At 45.9% G+C, this 18,040-nt stretch overlaps 1 protein-coding gene and 1 long non-coding RNA gene across 8 annotated transcripts in view; one reads left to right on the forward strand and one right to left on the reverse strand.

The window, feature by feature from the left end:
- TLL1 (tolloid like 1) overlaps positions 1-13,224 on the reverse strand; it is a 280,326-nt gene extending 267,102 nt beyond the window's left edge. For 3 of the 4 annotated variants that reach the window (XM_059721901.1, XM_014611599.3, XM_019481422.2), the window contains exon 1: positions 12,816-13,224. In XM_059721901.1, the coding sequence (XP_059577884.1) occupies positions 12,816-12,957 (142 nt within the window). In that variant the 5' untranslated portion in view covers positions 12,958-13,224. The remainder of the gene's footprint in view (positions 1-12,815) is intronic. The other variant, XM_059721902.1, reaches the window with a different exon arrangement.
- Positions 13,225-13,559: 335 nt separating this feature from the next.
- LOC106738235 (uncharacterized) lies at positions 13,560-17,005 on the forward strand. 4 transcript variants are annotated; one of them, XR_002088343.1, is made up of 4 exons: positions 13,566-13,887; positions 15,667-15,887; positions 16,244-16,267; positions 16,610-17,005. It is a non-coding gene; the product is annotated as an uncharacterized LOC106738235 (long non-coding RNA). The 4 variants fall into 4 exon arrangements; XR_002088342.1 differs by having other exon boundaries at positions 15,667-15,879; XR_002088345.1 differs by lacking the exon at positions 16,244-16,267 and having other exon boundaries at positions 13,568-13,887.
- The last annotated feature ends 1,035 nt before the right edge of the window (positions 17,006-18,040 follow it).

Here is an 18,040-nt window from a genome sequence, read left to right on the forward strand (position 1 = left end):
AGTGGCGGCTGATGACAGACCAAGGAGCAACGGTCTCAAGTTGCAGCAAGGGGAGATTTGGTTAGATATCAAAAATAATTTTTTTATTCATAGATTCATAGATGTTAGGGTCGGAAGGGACCTCAATAGATCATCGAGTCCGACCCCCTGCATAAGCAGGAAAGAGTGCTGGGTCTAGATGACCCCAGCTAGATACTCATCTAACCTCCTCTTGCAGACCCCCAGGGTAGGGGAGAGCACCACCTCCCTTGGGAGCCCGTTCCAGACCTTGGCCACTCGAACTGTGAAGAAGTTCTTCCTAATGTCCAATCTAAATCTGCTCTCTGCTAGCTTGTGGCCATTGTTTCTTGTAACCCCCGGGGGCGCCTTGGTGAATAAAACCTCACCAATTCCCTTCTGTGCCCCCGTGATGAACTTATAGGCAGCCACAAGGTCGCCTCTCAACCTTCTCTTGCGGAGGCTGAAAAGGTCCAGTTTCTCTAGTCTCTCCTTGTAGGGCTTGGTCTGCAGGCCCTTGACCATACGAGTTGCCCTTCTCTGGACCCTCTCCAGGTTATCCGCATCCTTTTTGAAGTGTGGCGCCCAGAATTGCACGCAGTACTCCAACTGCGGTCTGACCAGCGCCCTATAGAGGGGAAGTATCACCTCCTTGGACCTATTCATCATGCATCTGCTGATGCACAATAAAGTGCCATTGGCTTTTCTGATGGCTTCGTCACACTGCCGGCTCATGTTCATCTTGGAGTCCACTAGGACTCCAAGATCCCTTTCCACCTCTGTGCCACCCAGCAGGTCATTCCCTAGGCTGTAGGTGTGCTTGACATTTTTCCTCCCTAGGTGCAGCACTTTGCATTTCTCCTTGTTGAACTGCATCCTGTTGTTTTCTGCCCACTTGTCCAACCTATCCAGGTCTGCCTGCAGCTGTTCCCTGCCCTCCGGCGTGTCCACTTCTCCCCATAGCTTTGTGTCATCTGCAAACTTGGACAGAGTACATTTCACTCCCTCGTCCAAGTCACTGATGAAGACATTAAAGAGTATCGGTCCAAGGACCGAGCCCTGCGGGACCCCACTGCCCACACCCTTCCAGGTCGAGACCGACCCATCTACCACGACTCTTTGGGTGCGACCCTCTAGCCAATTCGCCACCCACCGGACTGTGCAGTCATCCACGTCACAGCCTCTTAACTTGTTCACCAGTATGGGGTGGGATACCGTATCGAAGGCCTTCCTGAAGTCTAAGTATACGACATCCACCCCTCCTCCTGTGTCCAGGCGTTTCGTAACCTGGTCATAGAAAGAGACTAGGTTGGTCAGGCACGATCTGCCCGCCACAAACCCGTGCTGGTTTCCCCTCAGCATAATCTGCCCTGCCGGGCTCTCACAAATATGAGCCTTGATAATTTTTTCAAAGACTTTACCAAGGATGGAGGTGAGACTGACTGGACTATAGTTGCCCGGGTCCTCCTTCCTCCCCTTTTTGAAAATGGGGACCACGTTAGCCCTTTTCCAGTCCTCCGGGACTTGGCCCGTGCGCCACAAGCGTTCGAATATTCCCGCCAGTGGCTCTGCAATGATGTCGGTCAGTGCCTTCAGCACATTCGGATGAAGCCCATCCGGGCCTGCCGATTTAAAGGCATCCAGTTCTTCCAAATGACTCTGCACCACCTCAGCATCTACGTATAGAAGTCTGGCGCCTTGCTGCTGCCTCTACAACCCCAGTGAGAGACTTGTCGTGCCCCTCACTTAGGAACACTGAGGCAAAGAACTTGTTGAGGAGTTCAGCCTTGTCCCCCCTATCTGTCACCAATTGTTTCTACTAGGAGGTTAGTAAAACACTGGAACAGGCTATCCAGAGAGGTTGTGGACTCTCCATCCTTGGAAGTTTTAAGGCTAGACAAAGCCATGGTTAGGATGATCTAGTTGGGGATGGTTCTGCTTTGAGCAAGGGTTTGGACTAGATGACCTCCTGAGGTCCCTTCCAACCCTTAATTTTCTACGATTTTATGATTTCAAAAAGCTCAGCCACCTCCCAATAGTTTGCATGCCAAGCTGGATATGGAATTGAACCATCTAGAAAAAGAAGTTATACTTTCAAAAGTAGCCTATAGACATGCTCCACTCACTCCAGAGCCAACTGTAAAAAATAATAAATAAATAAATAATTTGGTGTAGTAAGCATATGTGGGGAACTTAAGGTAAACCCTGTACTGAAAGTTGATAAATATCCCCTACCTCCAACTGAAGATATATTTGCCACAATAGCATAGGGGCAGAGATTTAGCAAAACTGATTTAGTGCAATCTTACTCACAGATGGAAGTAAAAGATTAAAAGGGTTACCATAAATATGTAAAAGGGGTTATACCAGTACAATAAATTAGTGTTTGATATTGCCTCCACTCCTGCTATATAACAACAAGCAATAGATCAACTGTTACAAGCCATTCCAAAAACACAACGTTATTTGGATGACATTACTGTAGCTGATTAAAATGATGAAGAATACCTGAGAAGTCTGAAGAGAGTATTAGAACATCTAGAAAAATATGAGTTGCAAGCAAATCGTGCAAAATGCAATTTTTTCAGGAAGTCATTCGCTTATTGTTCACGTTATCGATGTGCAAGTCTTCATATAAATCTCAAGAATAGATTAAAGCAGTTTTAGAAGTCCCACAGCCAAAAGATGTTTCACAACTTAGATCTTTTCTAGGATTTATTATTTAATATAAGAGGATTCTACCAAACCTATCAGCTGTGGTGTATCCTTTAAAATTCCTTGCTGCAAATGGGTACAGTCACATTACTGTCAGAAATCTCTCTTACAAGCAAAGAGTCTGGTGACATCACATAGGCCACTTGTTCATGTTCACTTTAACTCATCGTTTCTTGTCAAGCTAGCATGTGATGCAACCAGCGCCAACTGTAAAAAAAAGAAAAAATAACTGGGAATGTTATGTTATATCACATACTATGGTACTGAACAGTGCATAACATTTGCATTTTAATCACAACAGCAGAATGGAATTATGCACAGATGGACGAAAAAGCTTTAAGTCTGGTGTGTGGAATGAAATGGTGGTGGACGGGTCATTTTCGACCTGGAGGGATGTGGGCAGTGGGGTTCTGCAGGGCTCAGTCCTTGGGCCTACACTGTTCACCATCTTCATCAGCAACTTGGACGAGGGGGTAGAAAGCACCCTGTTCAAATTCACAGTTGACACTAAGATGTGGGGGGAAGTGGGCACGCTAGAAGGGAGGAATAGGCTGCAATTGTACCTAGACAGGTTACAGAGGTGAGCGTTTGAGAACAGGATGTGTTTCAACACGGACAAGTGCAAGGTACTGCACCTGGGGAGGAAGAACCAGCAGCATACCTACAGGCTGCGGAACTCCTTTCTTGTCAGCGCAGAGGCAGAAAAGGATCTTGGAGTCATTATTGATGCCAAAATGAACATGAGCCGACAGTGTGGGGATGCGGTCAGGAAGGCCAACCGTACCTTATCATGCATCCACAGATGCATCTCAAGCAGGTCCAAGGAGGTGATCCTCCCCCTCTATGCGACACTGGTCAGGCTGCAGTTGGAGTACTGCGTCCAGTTCTGGATGCCGCACTTCAGGAGGGATGTGGACAACATGGAGAGGGTTCAGAGGAGGGCCACTCACATGATCAGGGGGCAGCAGGGCAGGCCCTACGTGGAGAGGCTATGGGACCTGAACCTGTTCAGCCTCCACAAGAGAAGGCTGAGGGGGGGATCTAGTGGCCGTTTACAAACTAGTCAGAGGGGACCAGCAGGCATTGGGGGAGTCCCTGTTCCCCCAAGCACTCCCAAGAGTGACAAGAGATAAGGGTCACAAGCTGGCAGAGGGTAGATTTAGACTAGATATCAGGAGGCACTACCTCACTGTCAGGACGGCTAGGATCTGGAACCAACTTCCAAGAGAAATGGTGCTGGCTCCTACCCTGGGGGTCTTTAAGAGGAGGCTAGATGAACACCTTGCTGGGGTCGTTTGAAACTAGTACTCTTTCCTGCCATAGGAGGGGATTGGACTTGATGATCTGCTCAGGTCCCTTCCAACCCTACAAACTATGAAACTATGAAGAAATGCAATCAATACCTACGTGGGAGAAAGTTTATATTGGTCACAGATCACCAACCCTTAGTCCAGGGGTGGGCTGCATCTGGCCCACCAGCCCATTCTATCCAGCTTGCGGGGCCTCTAAACATTTTAGAAAATTAATTTTTATCTGCCCCTGGGCTGCCTGTCAAAGATGACAGGAAGACAGCAGCAGCAGGATCCAGTGGGAGCTTGTGGCTGAGCAGGAAGGCTGGCCTGGCTCCACCCCACTCTCAGCCCCCAACTGGAAGCCTCTGTGGCTTCTGGCCTCACAACCCTGGAGCGGTTCTCCCCCTCCCTCCGTACAAGTGAAAAGTAAGGTAAGATTGGATGGAAGGAGGTGAGGGAACCACTGCAAACAGCCCAGCAGCCAGGAGCCCTGTGGTACTTCCTGGGTCAGGCTGGAGCCAGAGCTGGAAGCAGTGGGCGGGGGGGTAGAGGGAACCGGCCACAGCGGAGGAGCCATAAGAAGTGGCAGGGACTTCTGGGAGTAGCACAGCAGCAGGGGGGGGCTGCAGGGAGCAGCGTGGGAAGTGGCAGCAGCACAGCAAGTGGTGGGGGCTGTGGGTCATAGCACAGAAAGTGGCAGTGGCTGAGGGAAGTGGTGGGGGCCATGGCAAACAGTGGATGCTGCAGGGAGCGATGCAAGAAACAGTGGGGGCCATGGGGAGCAGTGTGAGAAGCAGCAGGGCCCATAGGGAGTGGTGGGAGCCACAGGCAAGGGGCAGGGGCTACAGGAGCCACAGGGAGCAGTGCACCAAGTGGCGGGGACTGCAGGGAGCAGACGGAGACATGGGAAACAGCGCAAGTGGTGGGGAAAGTGATGGAGACCACAGGGAGCAGTGGGAGCCATGGGTAGCAGTGCAGTGAGTGGCAGGAACCACGGACAGCAGCAGGCAAGCATGCAAGAGGGAATCCAGGGAAACAGTGGTGGCGGGTGGGAACATGAAGCCCGTGCAGGTGCCTTGAGAATAGCAAGAACCCATGGTTGGGTAGCAGGAGCGCAGAGCCTGGGCATGGGGTCTGCCTGGCTGCATCGCATGAGGCTCACATGCAGTCTGTTAGAGCCACATATGATGGAGCCAGCAGCCTGGCCTCATCTTCCTCTCTCCTAACGCACCCACCATAACCCCACACCCTCCCACAGTTCCCACCCCAACCACATACCTGACAGCCACCCACCATACCCACACCCCACCACACACACACTCCCCAACCACACCCCACCACATACAATACCCCCTTACTGCTCAGACACAACATACAGTAGGACTGTATTTTGAACTATTATGAAGTCACCTCTACACACACCTTTTAAACACATAAATCAGTACAAAAATATTTGTAAATAAAATTAAAATAACTTATAGTAGAAGTTTTATTTTTTAGAATATAATTTGGGGCTTTTTTCTGGTTTCAAGTTTGCAGCACCCTTCTTCCCAAAAGGAGTACTTCCAGGGCAAGAGAAGGCACTTCTGGTGGCAAAGGTCAGGAGCTGGGGGCAGGACTTCCAGTCCCAATATGGCGATCAGGGGCAGGGCCACTGTCAAGGGGTAGAGCTACCCATGAGGCCCTCAACAGCTCCCCAAAACTCAGTAAGTGGCACTCCACCCAAAATAATTGCCTGCCCCTGCCTTAGTCTCAATTTTTTGGTGAAGGAATGCCCAGGACAAGTGCAGCACATATGCAACAGTGGTCTCTCTTTTTGGTCGGTTACACCTATGACATGGAATACAAAAGAATGTTGCCACATGGAAATGCTGGTGGATTCTCACTTACCTATGAAAAAACCTTCTGTAATTAGGGGTGCACTGATAGAGATTTTTTTGGCCAAAACCAGTGGCTGATTTTTAAGAAGCCATATCAGCCAATACCTATCTAATTCCAATATGCAGCTGGGCAGCTCGAAGACCAGCGCTGGGCTGGTAAGTCTGGTGTGGGGGAAGAGGTGTGGGGAGGGAAGGGGCAGGGGGAGTAGATTGAGGCCCCTGCAGTAAGGGAGGGAGTGAGGCTGGGGCAGGGACAGGCACTGCTCAGCCGGGGCAGGGGTAGGGTGGGGTTGGCATGGGAGGGAGCCACAAGCACCTGGAAGCCCCACTGAGCAGTGCCTGCATCAGCCCCACTCCCTCCCTCACCTTAGGGGTCTTAATCTGCCCTCCCCATGCCCCTTCCCTCCCCCCACACCAGACTTACCAGCCAGATGCTGGTCTCCAAGCTGCTGGCCCCATGCATGCTGCAGCTGTGCACATACAGGAGGAATTAATCGGCCACATTATCAGCCACATCAGGCAAAAAAAGCCGATTTCCGATACTTTCAATTTTCTCTATATCTGTCCCAATCCGATATGGGAACAATGTTTGTGTGCACCTCCATCTGTAATGGAGACAGAATCTACTGAAACTGTTAACTTATTTCAGCTGGAATATGCCCCAGTGACCTGCAGTATGATTGGGCAAAAAACCAAGAAATATCCCACATTGGCACACGTATGTGAAGCCACCCTGAAAGGCTAGAAATATACACACAGTCCTAATTTAGCATCCTTTTATGCATACAAAGAAGAACTTGCTATACATCAAGTATGTGTCACATGCGGGGGGGGGGAGATTTGTCTTATTATATCTAGCAATCTGCACACAAGAATTTTAGAAGAGCTACATGTAGGGTACCTAGGAGTTGTAAAAATGGAGGCATTAGCCAGAAACTTTGTATGGTGGCCAGTTATTGATCAACAATAGAACTCCTTGGGAAAAGAACGTATGGAATGCCAACACGTATAGAAGATGCCCAAACCGGCACCATTACACCCATGGGAATGACCATCCCTTCCCTGGCAATGGTTCTGTATTGATTCTGCAGGACCATTTTTAGGGTTGATGTACCTAATGGTGGTGCCTGACTACTCCAAATGGCTGGAAGTTTTCTGCATGAAAATCATTACAGCAGCACAGACAGTAAAAACTGTGAGGCTATTTATAAAGGACATGATTGCCAGAACAAGCTGTAACTGACAATGGCCCACAATTCAATCTGGATGAGTTTCAAGGGTTCATGAGGAAAAAAAAGGCATCCAGCATATCACTTCTGTACCCAGCCACAAATCAGCTGGCTGAACAATTTTTAAAATGCCTTGCTTTCCATGAAAGAAGAGGTAGAGTCAGTACAGCAGAAGATGGCCCTCTTTTTTTGGTAACATGCCAGAATGTAGTATGTGTTACAATGAATAAGATGCCAGGAGTACTGTTTATGGGCCACAATCTCAGGTCACGATTGGACTTGCAGCAACAAGTTAGAAATTGCCAAATAATTCAGGCCATGACAAGGGCCTCTCAACAGCTACATGTAGCCCAAGAGTTACTGGCCTGTGATTACTGGGGTTTAAAGAAATGGCAGCCTGCAGTTGTGAGTGCACAAAACTGTTTCTTTGTCCTACACAGTGCAAGTGACACCTAATATTGTTTGGCACCATCACATCAACCAATTCTGAGATACAGGCATGAGCACTGAATAGAAGAGAGCAACAACAGCTGGAGCTCCATCAGCTTTGCAACCTACAGCAGCAAACTTAAATTCTACACCGGACAGTAGCAAAACTAAGCAGACAGGAATTAATCATGTTGAGCTACCTGCATCTATTAAGGAGTCATCTGAATCAGACATGGATGAAGGAAGGCCACCTCCTCTGGACTATGTTCAAGGGAATGACAGCCATTACACAGGAAGGAAATGTAAACATGACTCCAATTTAGTACTCGGTGCAGCACATTCTCAGGAAAGCGATAAAGAAAGTGATCATGATTACACAGAAAGGAAACACAAGCCACTTAAGAGGACTACATTCTGTGCATTAAGCTGCTGTCATTTCTAAAGGTGGGGATAAGATGTGATGTGTGAATGTGTCGAATCTACATGTGTGAATCAAAAATTACTTTTTGTTCAATCTGCTAATGCCAATGCATGCATAGTTCTACTTCATGTTTACAATATATTCTGCATCTGCCAGTCTGGTAGCACACTTTCCTACACTTACGGCTGGCATCATTAATTTATGAATACCTTAGACAAAACTAACAGAACTGGGAAAACCAACCAGGATTCTTCATCTTCCTACTCGCATTACTAAACTGCTCCTTCCTCCTACTCCCTGTCTCTAATTCACACACCATTTTTAACTACACACTGTCACATTTATTAACCCCACAAATAATCAACATGTGAAAACGATAACTATCCATTATTATTCTTTGAAGATTATTATCTCTTGATGTGTTTATGGGCAAAACAAACAACCTCTTGGGTACCCAAACCAAAGCAAGCCATACATGTAGCTTTGGAATTATCAATGAAAAGACTCATCTGAAAAAGCTAATTCTTCAAAACTGCAACTCATTGTCGGAACACATGAAGTTTGATGAAACTTTCTTTGGGAAAGGCATCTTGGGTTCCAGATGGACTCTGGTCAAAATGAAAGCAAAACCCATCCCAGAAAATGGCACTTAGGTGGTATGTAGGAGACTTAGGTTCAAGTCCATACTACAAAAACAACAACAACAACAACAACAAATACATACGTACTATACCTTTTCCCCACCCACCTATACCCTTACTGCAAGTCCTTAGAACTATTTTTATGTATGTATCTGTATTTCTATGAAATCAAAAAATGATATATTATGTTTTATAGGACTTTTCTGTGCCAGGTACTAGCATTTAGTACCACACTACCTTGCTGAACAATCTGCAAGCCAGAGTTGCCTAAGATCCTAAACCCGTGATTCTGAACCAGGGTGCCTTGAGATCTTTTCAAGGATGTCACAAGGTGCCACACACAATGGTAGCACTGTTAGATTTACAAACATGATTCACCAGATAAATCCAGAGATTTCAAATAGAAATGCATAGCTGGTCTTTCTGAGTTTTTTGCAACAGGAAAACTGCAATTCTTTTTTTTCCATAGGCAAACAATAATGAACACTAAGAGCTGACACTTTCCGAGGGACTCCTGAAATCTACCCAGGGGTGCCTTTAGTCTAAAAAGGTTGAGAAGCACTGCCTTGAACAGATTAATTAATAGTAATGTCTTTAAACACTGTTCTCCATACTCTTTAGAAAGAAAGACTATTGAAATGTGTACAAGCACCCCTAAAACTCATAGTGACCACTGGATAGTATGTTCTGGTAAATTCCTCCAAGCCGTCCTTAATAGGATGTGCTCCCCTACCTGAAATGTAGTGCACATGATTTACTGAAGCTACAGTTTGCTCCAGCTGGGAATCTGCCGCATGTCAGACTATGCATTAGAGCATAAACATTTTAGAAAATCTCCTATACATTCTATGGTATATACACTGAACAGTAACCTACAGCATGGTAGCAAGGTAAGCAGATGGCTTGGGGAAAAGCAGAATGGAAGTGACTTTTCATACATGTAAGTCCACCTTGCATAGGACTGCATCTGAGGGATTCTTACTTAACTTGTCCCAGAAAGCTTCTATGTTAAGTCCCTGTAATCAGTATGCATTCCAGCTGAAAACTATTGTAAAATGTTTTTTGCATAGAAGAACCTGATCTAAATCTCTTCACTCTTTACAAAAGGAACTCCCACATTTTTCATTCACCCTCTGTCCTTCAAATTACAATAGGTTACTACAGACAATCTTCTAAATCTATCTAAATCTCCTGAACATTTGAAAAACATTATCTTGTAGGGTAAAATTAGTTTTATGGTGTTTCTTCATGCAGAACACTGGGTAGCAACTCATATCTAGTATAATTTTTTCCTCATCCTGTAAATTTACATAAAATAATTGCAGACCCTCTGCACAGTTCCTGAAGGTCTAGCAAAAAGCTAACACTGACCTTAGCATACAAATTCTGTTGGCAGTGAATACATTTCCTAAATGGGGACCTCTCAAGTCATCCTGTTGCTTCACATTTGGCACATCTAAACAAATCTAAGCATGAAAGTCACACACTTCTATGTGCATAGTCTGTGTCACTGGTCCTCACAGCAAACCCCAACAAAATGACACATGGAAGTGAAGGACTCAACAGAAAGAAGGGAGATAGAATCAGGCCAAGAAAGAACAAACATTTACGATATAATTGTAAGAGGTACAGAGCACCTGTAATTACCCTTTAGCAACAACGGGAAGTGAAGACACTAGCTGTCTCAAAGTATAAATGTGATCTTAGGGTTTGGGGAGAGTCAGATAATTACTCATTTATAAGGAAGAATCTCCATCTTTCCTTATAACCCTCATTCATGGAACAAATCTAATGTGCAATGGTATATATGATGCAGCTGGGATTTCGCAAAGCTAAAAGGTGCTTATTCAATGGACAGCATGGGAACTTTAACATAGGTAAAGGCTTTGGGGGCTTACATATCACTTTGCTTTAGTTATCTGAGCACTTAGAAGAAAATAAGATCCTGCATAGGAGCATTACTCACTTCTAGTTAGTATGAGTGAAGAATATTCACTCATGGCTGATCTTACACGAAATACTGAAATTAGACCAAAATAGTTGCCTCCTTCCTGCATTCTCAGAAGTAAAACAAAAGGGTGGAGAAACACATTCAAACAGTCTCTTACATTCTTACCCTTTGTTCTTTCCTACATGATATATTTACTTTCTTGAAGCAGATACATGCAAACATTTTTAAATGAAAAGTTTTGCACAAAATAATTCAATAAATGTAGACAAAAGCACTATTTACTAACTAAAAAAGAAAATAAAAAAGAGGAGTAGAGATTTTCACTGCACCAGAAAACATCCAAAGAGCCCAGATAGGTGGTGACCAGATCACAGATAACTTTTTGCGGAAGGAAAAATAAAAAAAAAAATAAGCTCCTTGCATGTTTTTAATGGGAGCAAATTAACAGTTTGCAGTTGTTTCTGCTCTTTTTGATCTTGTGCATTCCTCAGTGGTAAGCAAAGAATACTTAGCAATTCACACTTAGGAAATGAATATTTTTGTGATTAGGAAAACGTAGCATCTGCATATTTGGCATATACGTTCACCACATTCTCCACAATAAATTAAACAAACATACATACACATACAGAAGACAGCCTTTGGCTGAACTACATTTCAGAGTAAAAAAATAACTAAGCTAATTAACGAACAGAAGACATCTACATAACTAAAGCGCTTGCTTTACACCGAGACTCTTATGAATGGACCACCAGTCCTTAGAGAAGCCAGCCCATGACAAATTTGGCCAGAAAAAAAAGTGACAAGTACAATCATTCACTGAAGTAACTGTCAGCCTTTCATTTCCACCCAGGAGAACTTTTACAATCTTTTTTCTCTGATGCCTGAAGAAGGGTGTTTGTCCCTGAAAGCTTGCAATTAAAGATTTTTTTCTTTTTTGCAAAAATCTAGTTGGTCTAATAAAAGATTTCATCTCTACCACGAGTCCCGATTGCTTTTTCCTCTAGAGCAATGCAGCTACAACCTGGATTCCTGGTTCGAAGAAAGTCAATGCAAGTTTTGCTATTACCATGAATGAATGCAGAAGCGGACTCTCTGACAAACCTATCAACACAAAACCAATTTTTACAAACCAACAGAGATTCTAGAAAAGCGATTATTCCCTTGGCAAGGGAAATGTGGCAGGACAGTCTCTCTCTCCTCCAATCAGAAATAAAGAGGGTAATATTTCACCATCTTAGACAAAGGCAATATAAACAGCCCTTAATACACTAAATAAGGCCACAAACAGTCCAGGGGTGGGCAATTATTTTGGGCAGAGGGCCGCTTACTGAGTTTTGGCAAGCCATCAAGGGCCGCATGACAGGTAGCCCAGGGCAGATAAATATTAATTTTCTAAATTTTTTTAGGTGCCCTGTGGGCCGAATAGAATGGTCTGGTGGGCCGCATTCGGACCGCAGACTACATTTTGCCCACCCTTGCGTTAGTCTGATGTGGTTTTAAACGCAATCCTGCGCTGGTCTCCCCCCTGTACCCACATGCACACAAACTCAGAGTGGAGTTGAAAGGAAGGAACTCTGTGTATACAGTTACTTAGTATTCGTTTACATAGTTATATGAGCAGAAAATTATACTGAGCATCGGGAAACCTGTCTGAAGCAAGTGCCCACTGGACCAAAGTCAATACAGCAAAAGAGATGCCAGGGAGCTGGAAGTTGGGCACAGTTGCAAAGGACACTGTCAAGTGGTGTCAGAGGATGGGCAAAGGGTGGATCTCTAGGACAAGCCAGGCAGCTAGAGACCCTCTCGAGAGCGGGGCTGCTCCCTCTGGGCGAAGTGCTTTGAACTAAGTAAGTGGCCACGATTGAAGAAGCAGGTTGCAAGGGAAGGTGGCTGGGGGAGGAGGAGAGCTGGCCGAGGGAGCGGAGGGAAGGGGAAGGGGGGCACAGGAACTCCTCTCACGTGGTGGCAGCACCCAGCACGTGCGAGCAGCAGCCAGGGTTGCGCGGGGCCGGGGAGACCCCCCGGCTCTCCCGCCTGCCCGGGACCGCAAGAGGCCGCGGCGCTGCCCGGGAGGGGGAGCGGGGCACCGCGTCCCGCACACTGCGGGGAAGCCGTCGGCTCCGAGCAGGACCATCCCCAGCCGCGGCTTTGTGGGAGCGGCAGAGCAAGGTCCCCAAGTCCCAGTCCACTTGCTGCCCCCCCCGCCCCCCCAGGGGAGCAGCAGGTGAGCTCCGGGCCGGGGGAGCATCCCACTTACCGGCTTTACAAGGGTCCTTATAATCGATCCCCTCGGCGGGGTCCTCCTCGCTCAGCCCGTACGGGTAGTCGTAGTCGGGGGGCAGCTCCCGGGCGCACGCCGTCCAGCCGGCCAGCCACAGGGCCACCCTCCAGCCCAGCATGTTGATGCTCCGCGGGGCTCCGCGCGGGGATGCGGCGGGGCTCCTCCGGCCCCGGGAGGTAGCCGCGCTCCGCAGGGTGGCACCGGGGGAGGGCGGCTGCCTCCCCCCCTCGCAGGATACAAGTTGCCGGGGGGGCAGGCGGCGTCCCCCCGCCTCTGTCAAGCGCCGGGGAGAAACTTTGGCGCTGCCCGCTGCCGCCAGGGCTCCGCGGCCGAGCCGTGTGCCGGCTGCCCGCCGCCGCTGCGGGAAGGTGGAGCCAGGCTGCACATCAGCCAGGGGCAGCGAGAGGGAGAGCGAGCGCCGCCGCTTCCCGCCGCCACCGCCGCCTCGGCCCCCTTCAACTCCGCGGCACCTGGAGCCGAGCCGGCAGCATCCCGCCCGCCGCCGCCGCCGCCCCCGCCCGAGGGGCCGGCCCGGCCGCCCCCCGCTCCATGCCCCTTCCCCTGCCTCTGCGACGGGGGGGCGGAGAGCCCCCGGGTGCTTTAAAGAGGGAAGGAGACGTCCATCGCTCGCCCGAGTCGCGCGGAAAATGAAAGCGAAGGCGGCTGGGGGGGGGATAAAATATAGGGGGAGGGGGGAAAAAAAATCAATCAATGAGAAAGCCCGGCCGGCCGCTGCGTTGCTCTCCTGCCTTCGCGCGGAGCCGCTCCAAGGGTTAAGCTCTCCTCTGCAAAGTTTCGGGGGAAGCTGCGGCAGCCCCCTGCTTGTCCTGCCCCGGCTGGCGGCTGCTGCTGGGTTTGAGGGGGGTTGTGTTTGGTTTTGGTTTTTTTCTTTTTTTCTAAGCCAGCACCGGATCAGCGCGCAAAGCCGCCGCCGAGCAACCTGGGGCAGCGCTGCGAGCCGGCGGAGGGACAAAGCTCTCGCCCGGCCCGCGGCCACCCCGGAGGAATTCCGCTCTTGCTCTAAAGCCTCAAACTGTTTCAAACCAAGGTGAGACTTTAGGAGCCCTCCTTCCCTCACAAGTTTCCATGGGAAGCGGGTGTGGTGGGGGGGGGGCGGGGAGGAGTAGGTAGCTGGGACTTGCTGCTGCTCCGATTCCCTTCGGGTGTCGCGTTTAACACTGCCTTTTGAAGCGGCTGTGAAGTTGCCAAGTCTTTATTCGACATCAGAGCCTCCCCAAATCTGCTTTCCCCTGAGAACTTCCTAGACCCCTTCCTCTTCTTTGGCATGTGGGGGAAGGGAAAAAAGGGAAAAGAGAGAGAGTCTAATCTTCATTACTGTGCCCACAGGCTTCTACACCTCTAGGGCTGCAGCAAAGGGCAGCCTGGTAATAAAACACAATCAGATTAGCCTAACCCCCATATAAGCGCTTCCTATTTCGTTTTAGGAGACACCAAGCTCAACTGTTTTGCATGTTAGGCATCGGGTTTCAGCTCTCCTGATTTCTGACCCCCCCCATGTTGAGGCGTGTGATCTGCCCTTGCCCAGCTGCTTTTCATTTATGGTTTGAAGTGGCCTGAAGGTGGACATATGGAGAAGGGTGGGGGGTAGGGAGAAGTGATGTGGAGTTGGTGGATGGGATTATTAAAGCCTCTGAAAGAGCCTGTAGTCCTCATCAGGGTTATTAATGTCTCTCCTGTCACCAAATCATCGTGACTACTGGAACAGCGGGGGGAGGGAGTGTGTAGACAAGGCTAGCAGTTCATAACCCAGATTACGCCCTCCTATTTTATCTAAATCCATCAGCATGAGTGTCATTTACCTCCTCTAAAATGAATGCTGGCTGTTGCTGAGGTTCAAGACTAGCAATTAAATAACCTCACCAGTTAAAGGAATTCAAAGCAGGGATGAGCTGGGCATTTCAGCTTGCTATCCAACACCATATTAGCATGTCATGCCTGAGATAAGGCCAGCCTTTTCAAAAAATGGTCTGAATTTTACCTAGCGAGTTTGAGAAATACTGTGCCTTCTTTGCAGAGGTGCTGAGGGCCCATGGTTCAATATTTGATCCCAAGTGAGTCACCCCAAAGCTGAGACCCAAAATGAGAAAACTACTAAAATGAGGCAGAAGCGTTTCTTAAAAGAGGTAGTTTACCAGCATTTCAGTTGGCAGCTTGCAAAGAGTATCACACAGACTCACAAACAAGCCTGCAAAACTTAATGGACATTTCCCCCCTTTTCTTAATGTCATTTCCATAACCAACAGTCGTAATAATTCTGAATACTTGCAACTGACTCCCAAGATGGATCAGTAACCCTTCTGTTAAAACCATCAGAAAAATGCTAACATAATGACCTGTCTTTACTTGTATGATATATTGTACTGATAATCATTTACCCGTATGTTGTCCTACAGTGGGAGTTTGTCTCTCTCAGCCCCTAAAAGCTAACTTAACACTATTTTTGATATGCACAGATGTGATATTTTGATCTAAAAAAAATTCACAGATCACTTGCTTAAGTTTAAATCTTTGACTTCAGTTAGTTTATCACTGCATGAAATAGATTTTGTTAATTGTTCTATTAAATAAATCTGGCTCTGTATACAGAAGCATACATACCTGCCATTCCAGCATTAATTTTCCCTGAAGTGGTTATGGACAACAAACAAAATAGATCCTTATAAAACACACCTTTACAGACACATATTTGTATTAAAAGTAGTAGGATTTACCAGTTGTTTTGTAACCACAGAAGACAACTACAAAATGTGATTCCAACATGCCACTCCCCCAAGTGAGATGATTATTAAATACTCTCTCTCTCCAGTAGGAGATTAACTCTCCCAGCAAGGTACGCACTGACGTCACCCTTAGCCTCCAGCCAGCAATCTGCCCCCGACCTCAGCATCACCATCAACATCAAAACAGCATCAGCCATGGCAGGCTTCAAGACAGCTGGCCTTGCAGAACTCCAAGATAAGGAGTCCCAAACACAGTGCTGCCAAAGACAATAGAGGGGAACGCCACATAAATATATGAGGTGTGAATGTAAGCATAGAATCAATTAAATGTGTTTTACAAATTCAGGAAAAGATCTGTTTTGTGTTTCTGATCCAGAGCTGCTACAAATTAAATGAACTTTCAGATTTCAATATAGAGGCTCTGCAATTTATTGTCACTCTATACCATTTGGATACAATAGCATGAGTGTTGTTAGGGGGGAAAACAAGCTAAGAATGCATACAATAGAAAGAAACTAGCACCTCCAACAGTCACTTAAAAAATTATTGTTTGCATTAAAAAAAAATATTTTCCCAGTCTCATTAATTAAATCACATCCTTTATGAATAAACTTCACAAAAGTGCAAGTTTTCCAGTATTCAGAGCTGGTCATATTCTTTCAGGTTGCAGAGTTCAACAAGATATGGGTAAGAATTTTTTTTTTTTATATCACACATTCATGTCTACCATTCCAAAATGCTCACAACTCTGACAGTCCATCTGACAACACAGTCAATCAAACTCCATCCTACGCCGTTTCCAAAGAAACCAACACACAGCCAGAGAGACAGACTGCATAAGCTGGAAGGAAACCAACCAAAAGGAACACAACAGCAACACCAACAAAAAACCCAACGTGCATCATTTTTGCTTTCCCCCAAATTTCTGAATTCTTGAATAATTTATCATGAAATCAATATTGGAAACTGTTGTAATATACAAAACAAGTGGTAATGGCATATTTTTTTTTTCATCTGGTCTCATTACAGGACTAATTTGAAGCGCTTCCTCTCTACTCTCACAAAATGCATTAAACAAAAACATGCCTCACCAGTTATGGAACTCAAGTGTTCACACCTTCTCATCCTGTGTCCATGACACTCCTGCTTAGGATTTAGTCTTGCACTGTCTTCTATGTAGGTTGATCTCTATACTTCTACTAAATGCAATATGGTCTTTTTTAAAAGAATGAGATTACTTATAAACTCTAAATTGAGCATATGCCTAAATCTTTGCATACACAAGGATCCTCTGGACTGCAATCTTGGCTGGAATTTTCAAGAGAGGCTAGAGGAACAAAATTCAGAAGATGGTAAACGGCCTCCCTTAATTTGAAAATCCCAGTACTGTTGAAGCAATATAAATAATAAATTATATTAAATGAATGTTTTTCTCTTATTTCTCCTTTCACTGATAAGACAGTGAGGCTGAAGGTAAAACAGTACTGCCACACAATAAATAAGCACAGACACATGTATGCACATATCATAAAAACGACACTTAAAGAACATTAAGGTTGCTAATTCAAGCATTCAAAAAAATAAGAAAATGCCAGAATTAAGATTATTCTCATGTCCTTAATTTACAACCCCCCCCAATTTCTGCATACATGCTTTATGAAACAGTTTTAATTTCATGTTCACGTGCAAGTTTTATACTGGACTCCTATATATAGAATATATGGTACTCACTTGATGAATGGTTCTTCAATATTGTATTTTGTCTTCTCTTTATTGTGTGCTGCCTTCCCTTGTTCACTGCATAATTATTCAGATACAGAATTACTTTCTCGTGAGTTATTTAATGATTTTCATCCCTATTGTATTTGAATACTTTTCAAATATTAACTTATTTTCACTATACAATTTGAGATGAGAGGATATTGTCCCTATAATACAGGTAGGGAATGGAAACAGGGATGAATTAAAATTAAAAGTAACCACTAATTTTGGATAATTGAGAAGCCTAGGCTTGAGTTTTAAGAGATTTCAGCATTTATGGAGCCAGATATATTATGAACGCAGCTCCCATTAATTTTTGCTGGAGATTTTGTCAGTTCACAGCTTAGCGTTTCTTTAAAATCATACTAAAGGGTTTCAGATCAGGCACCCAGATAATGAGAAGCAAATAATTAGTTAAAAGGTATAGTCTATGACTCGACTAAGAATTCTGTGGTACAAGAAAAGATAGAACCCAGGCCTGCTTTCCACCATTAAACTGTCCCTTCTCTTCCTACAGTCACCTCCTTATTTATCTCACACTTCTCAATTTCTACAGCAAATGAGCATGGGGTCCCACAGGCAACATATCATCGGTTCATCTCCAGAACAGATTTATGCTGCTGAATGAAACAGGTTCTGTGGAAAAATGATTAGACAAAGTTAAAGATCATGAAGTTAAAGTTTCAATATAATGCATAC

Source organism: Alligator mississippiensis, chromosome 2 (genome assembly GCF_030867095.1).
Source record: "Alligator mississippiensis isolate rAllMis1 chromosome 2, rAllMis1, whole genome shotgun sequence".
NCBI lineage: Eukaryota > Metazoa > Chordata > Crocodylia > Alligatoridae > Alligator > Alligator mississippiensis.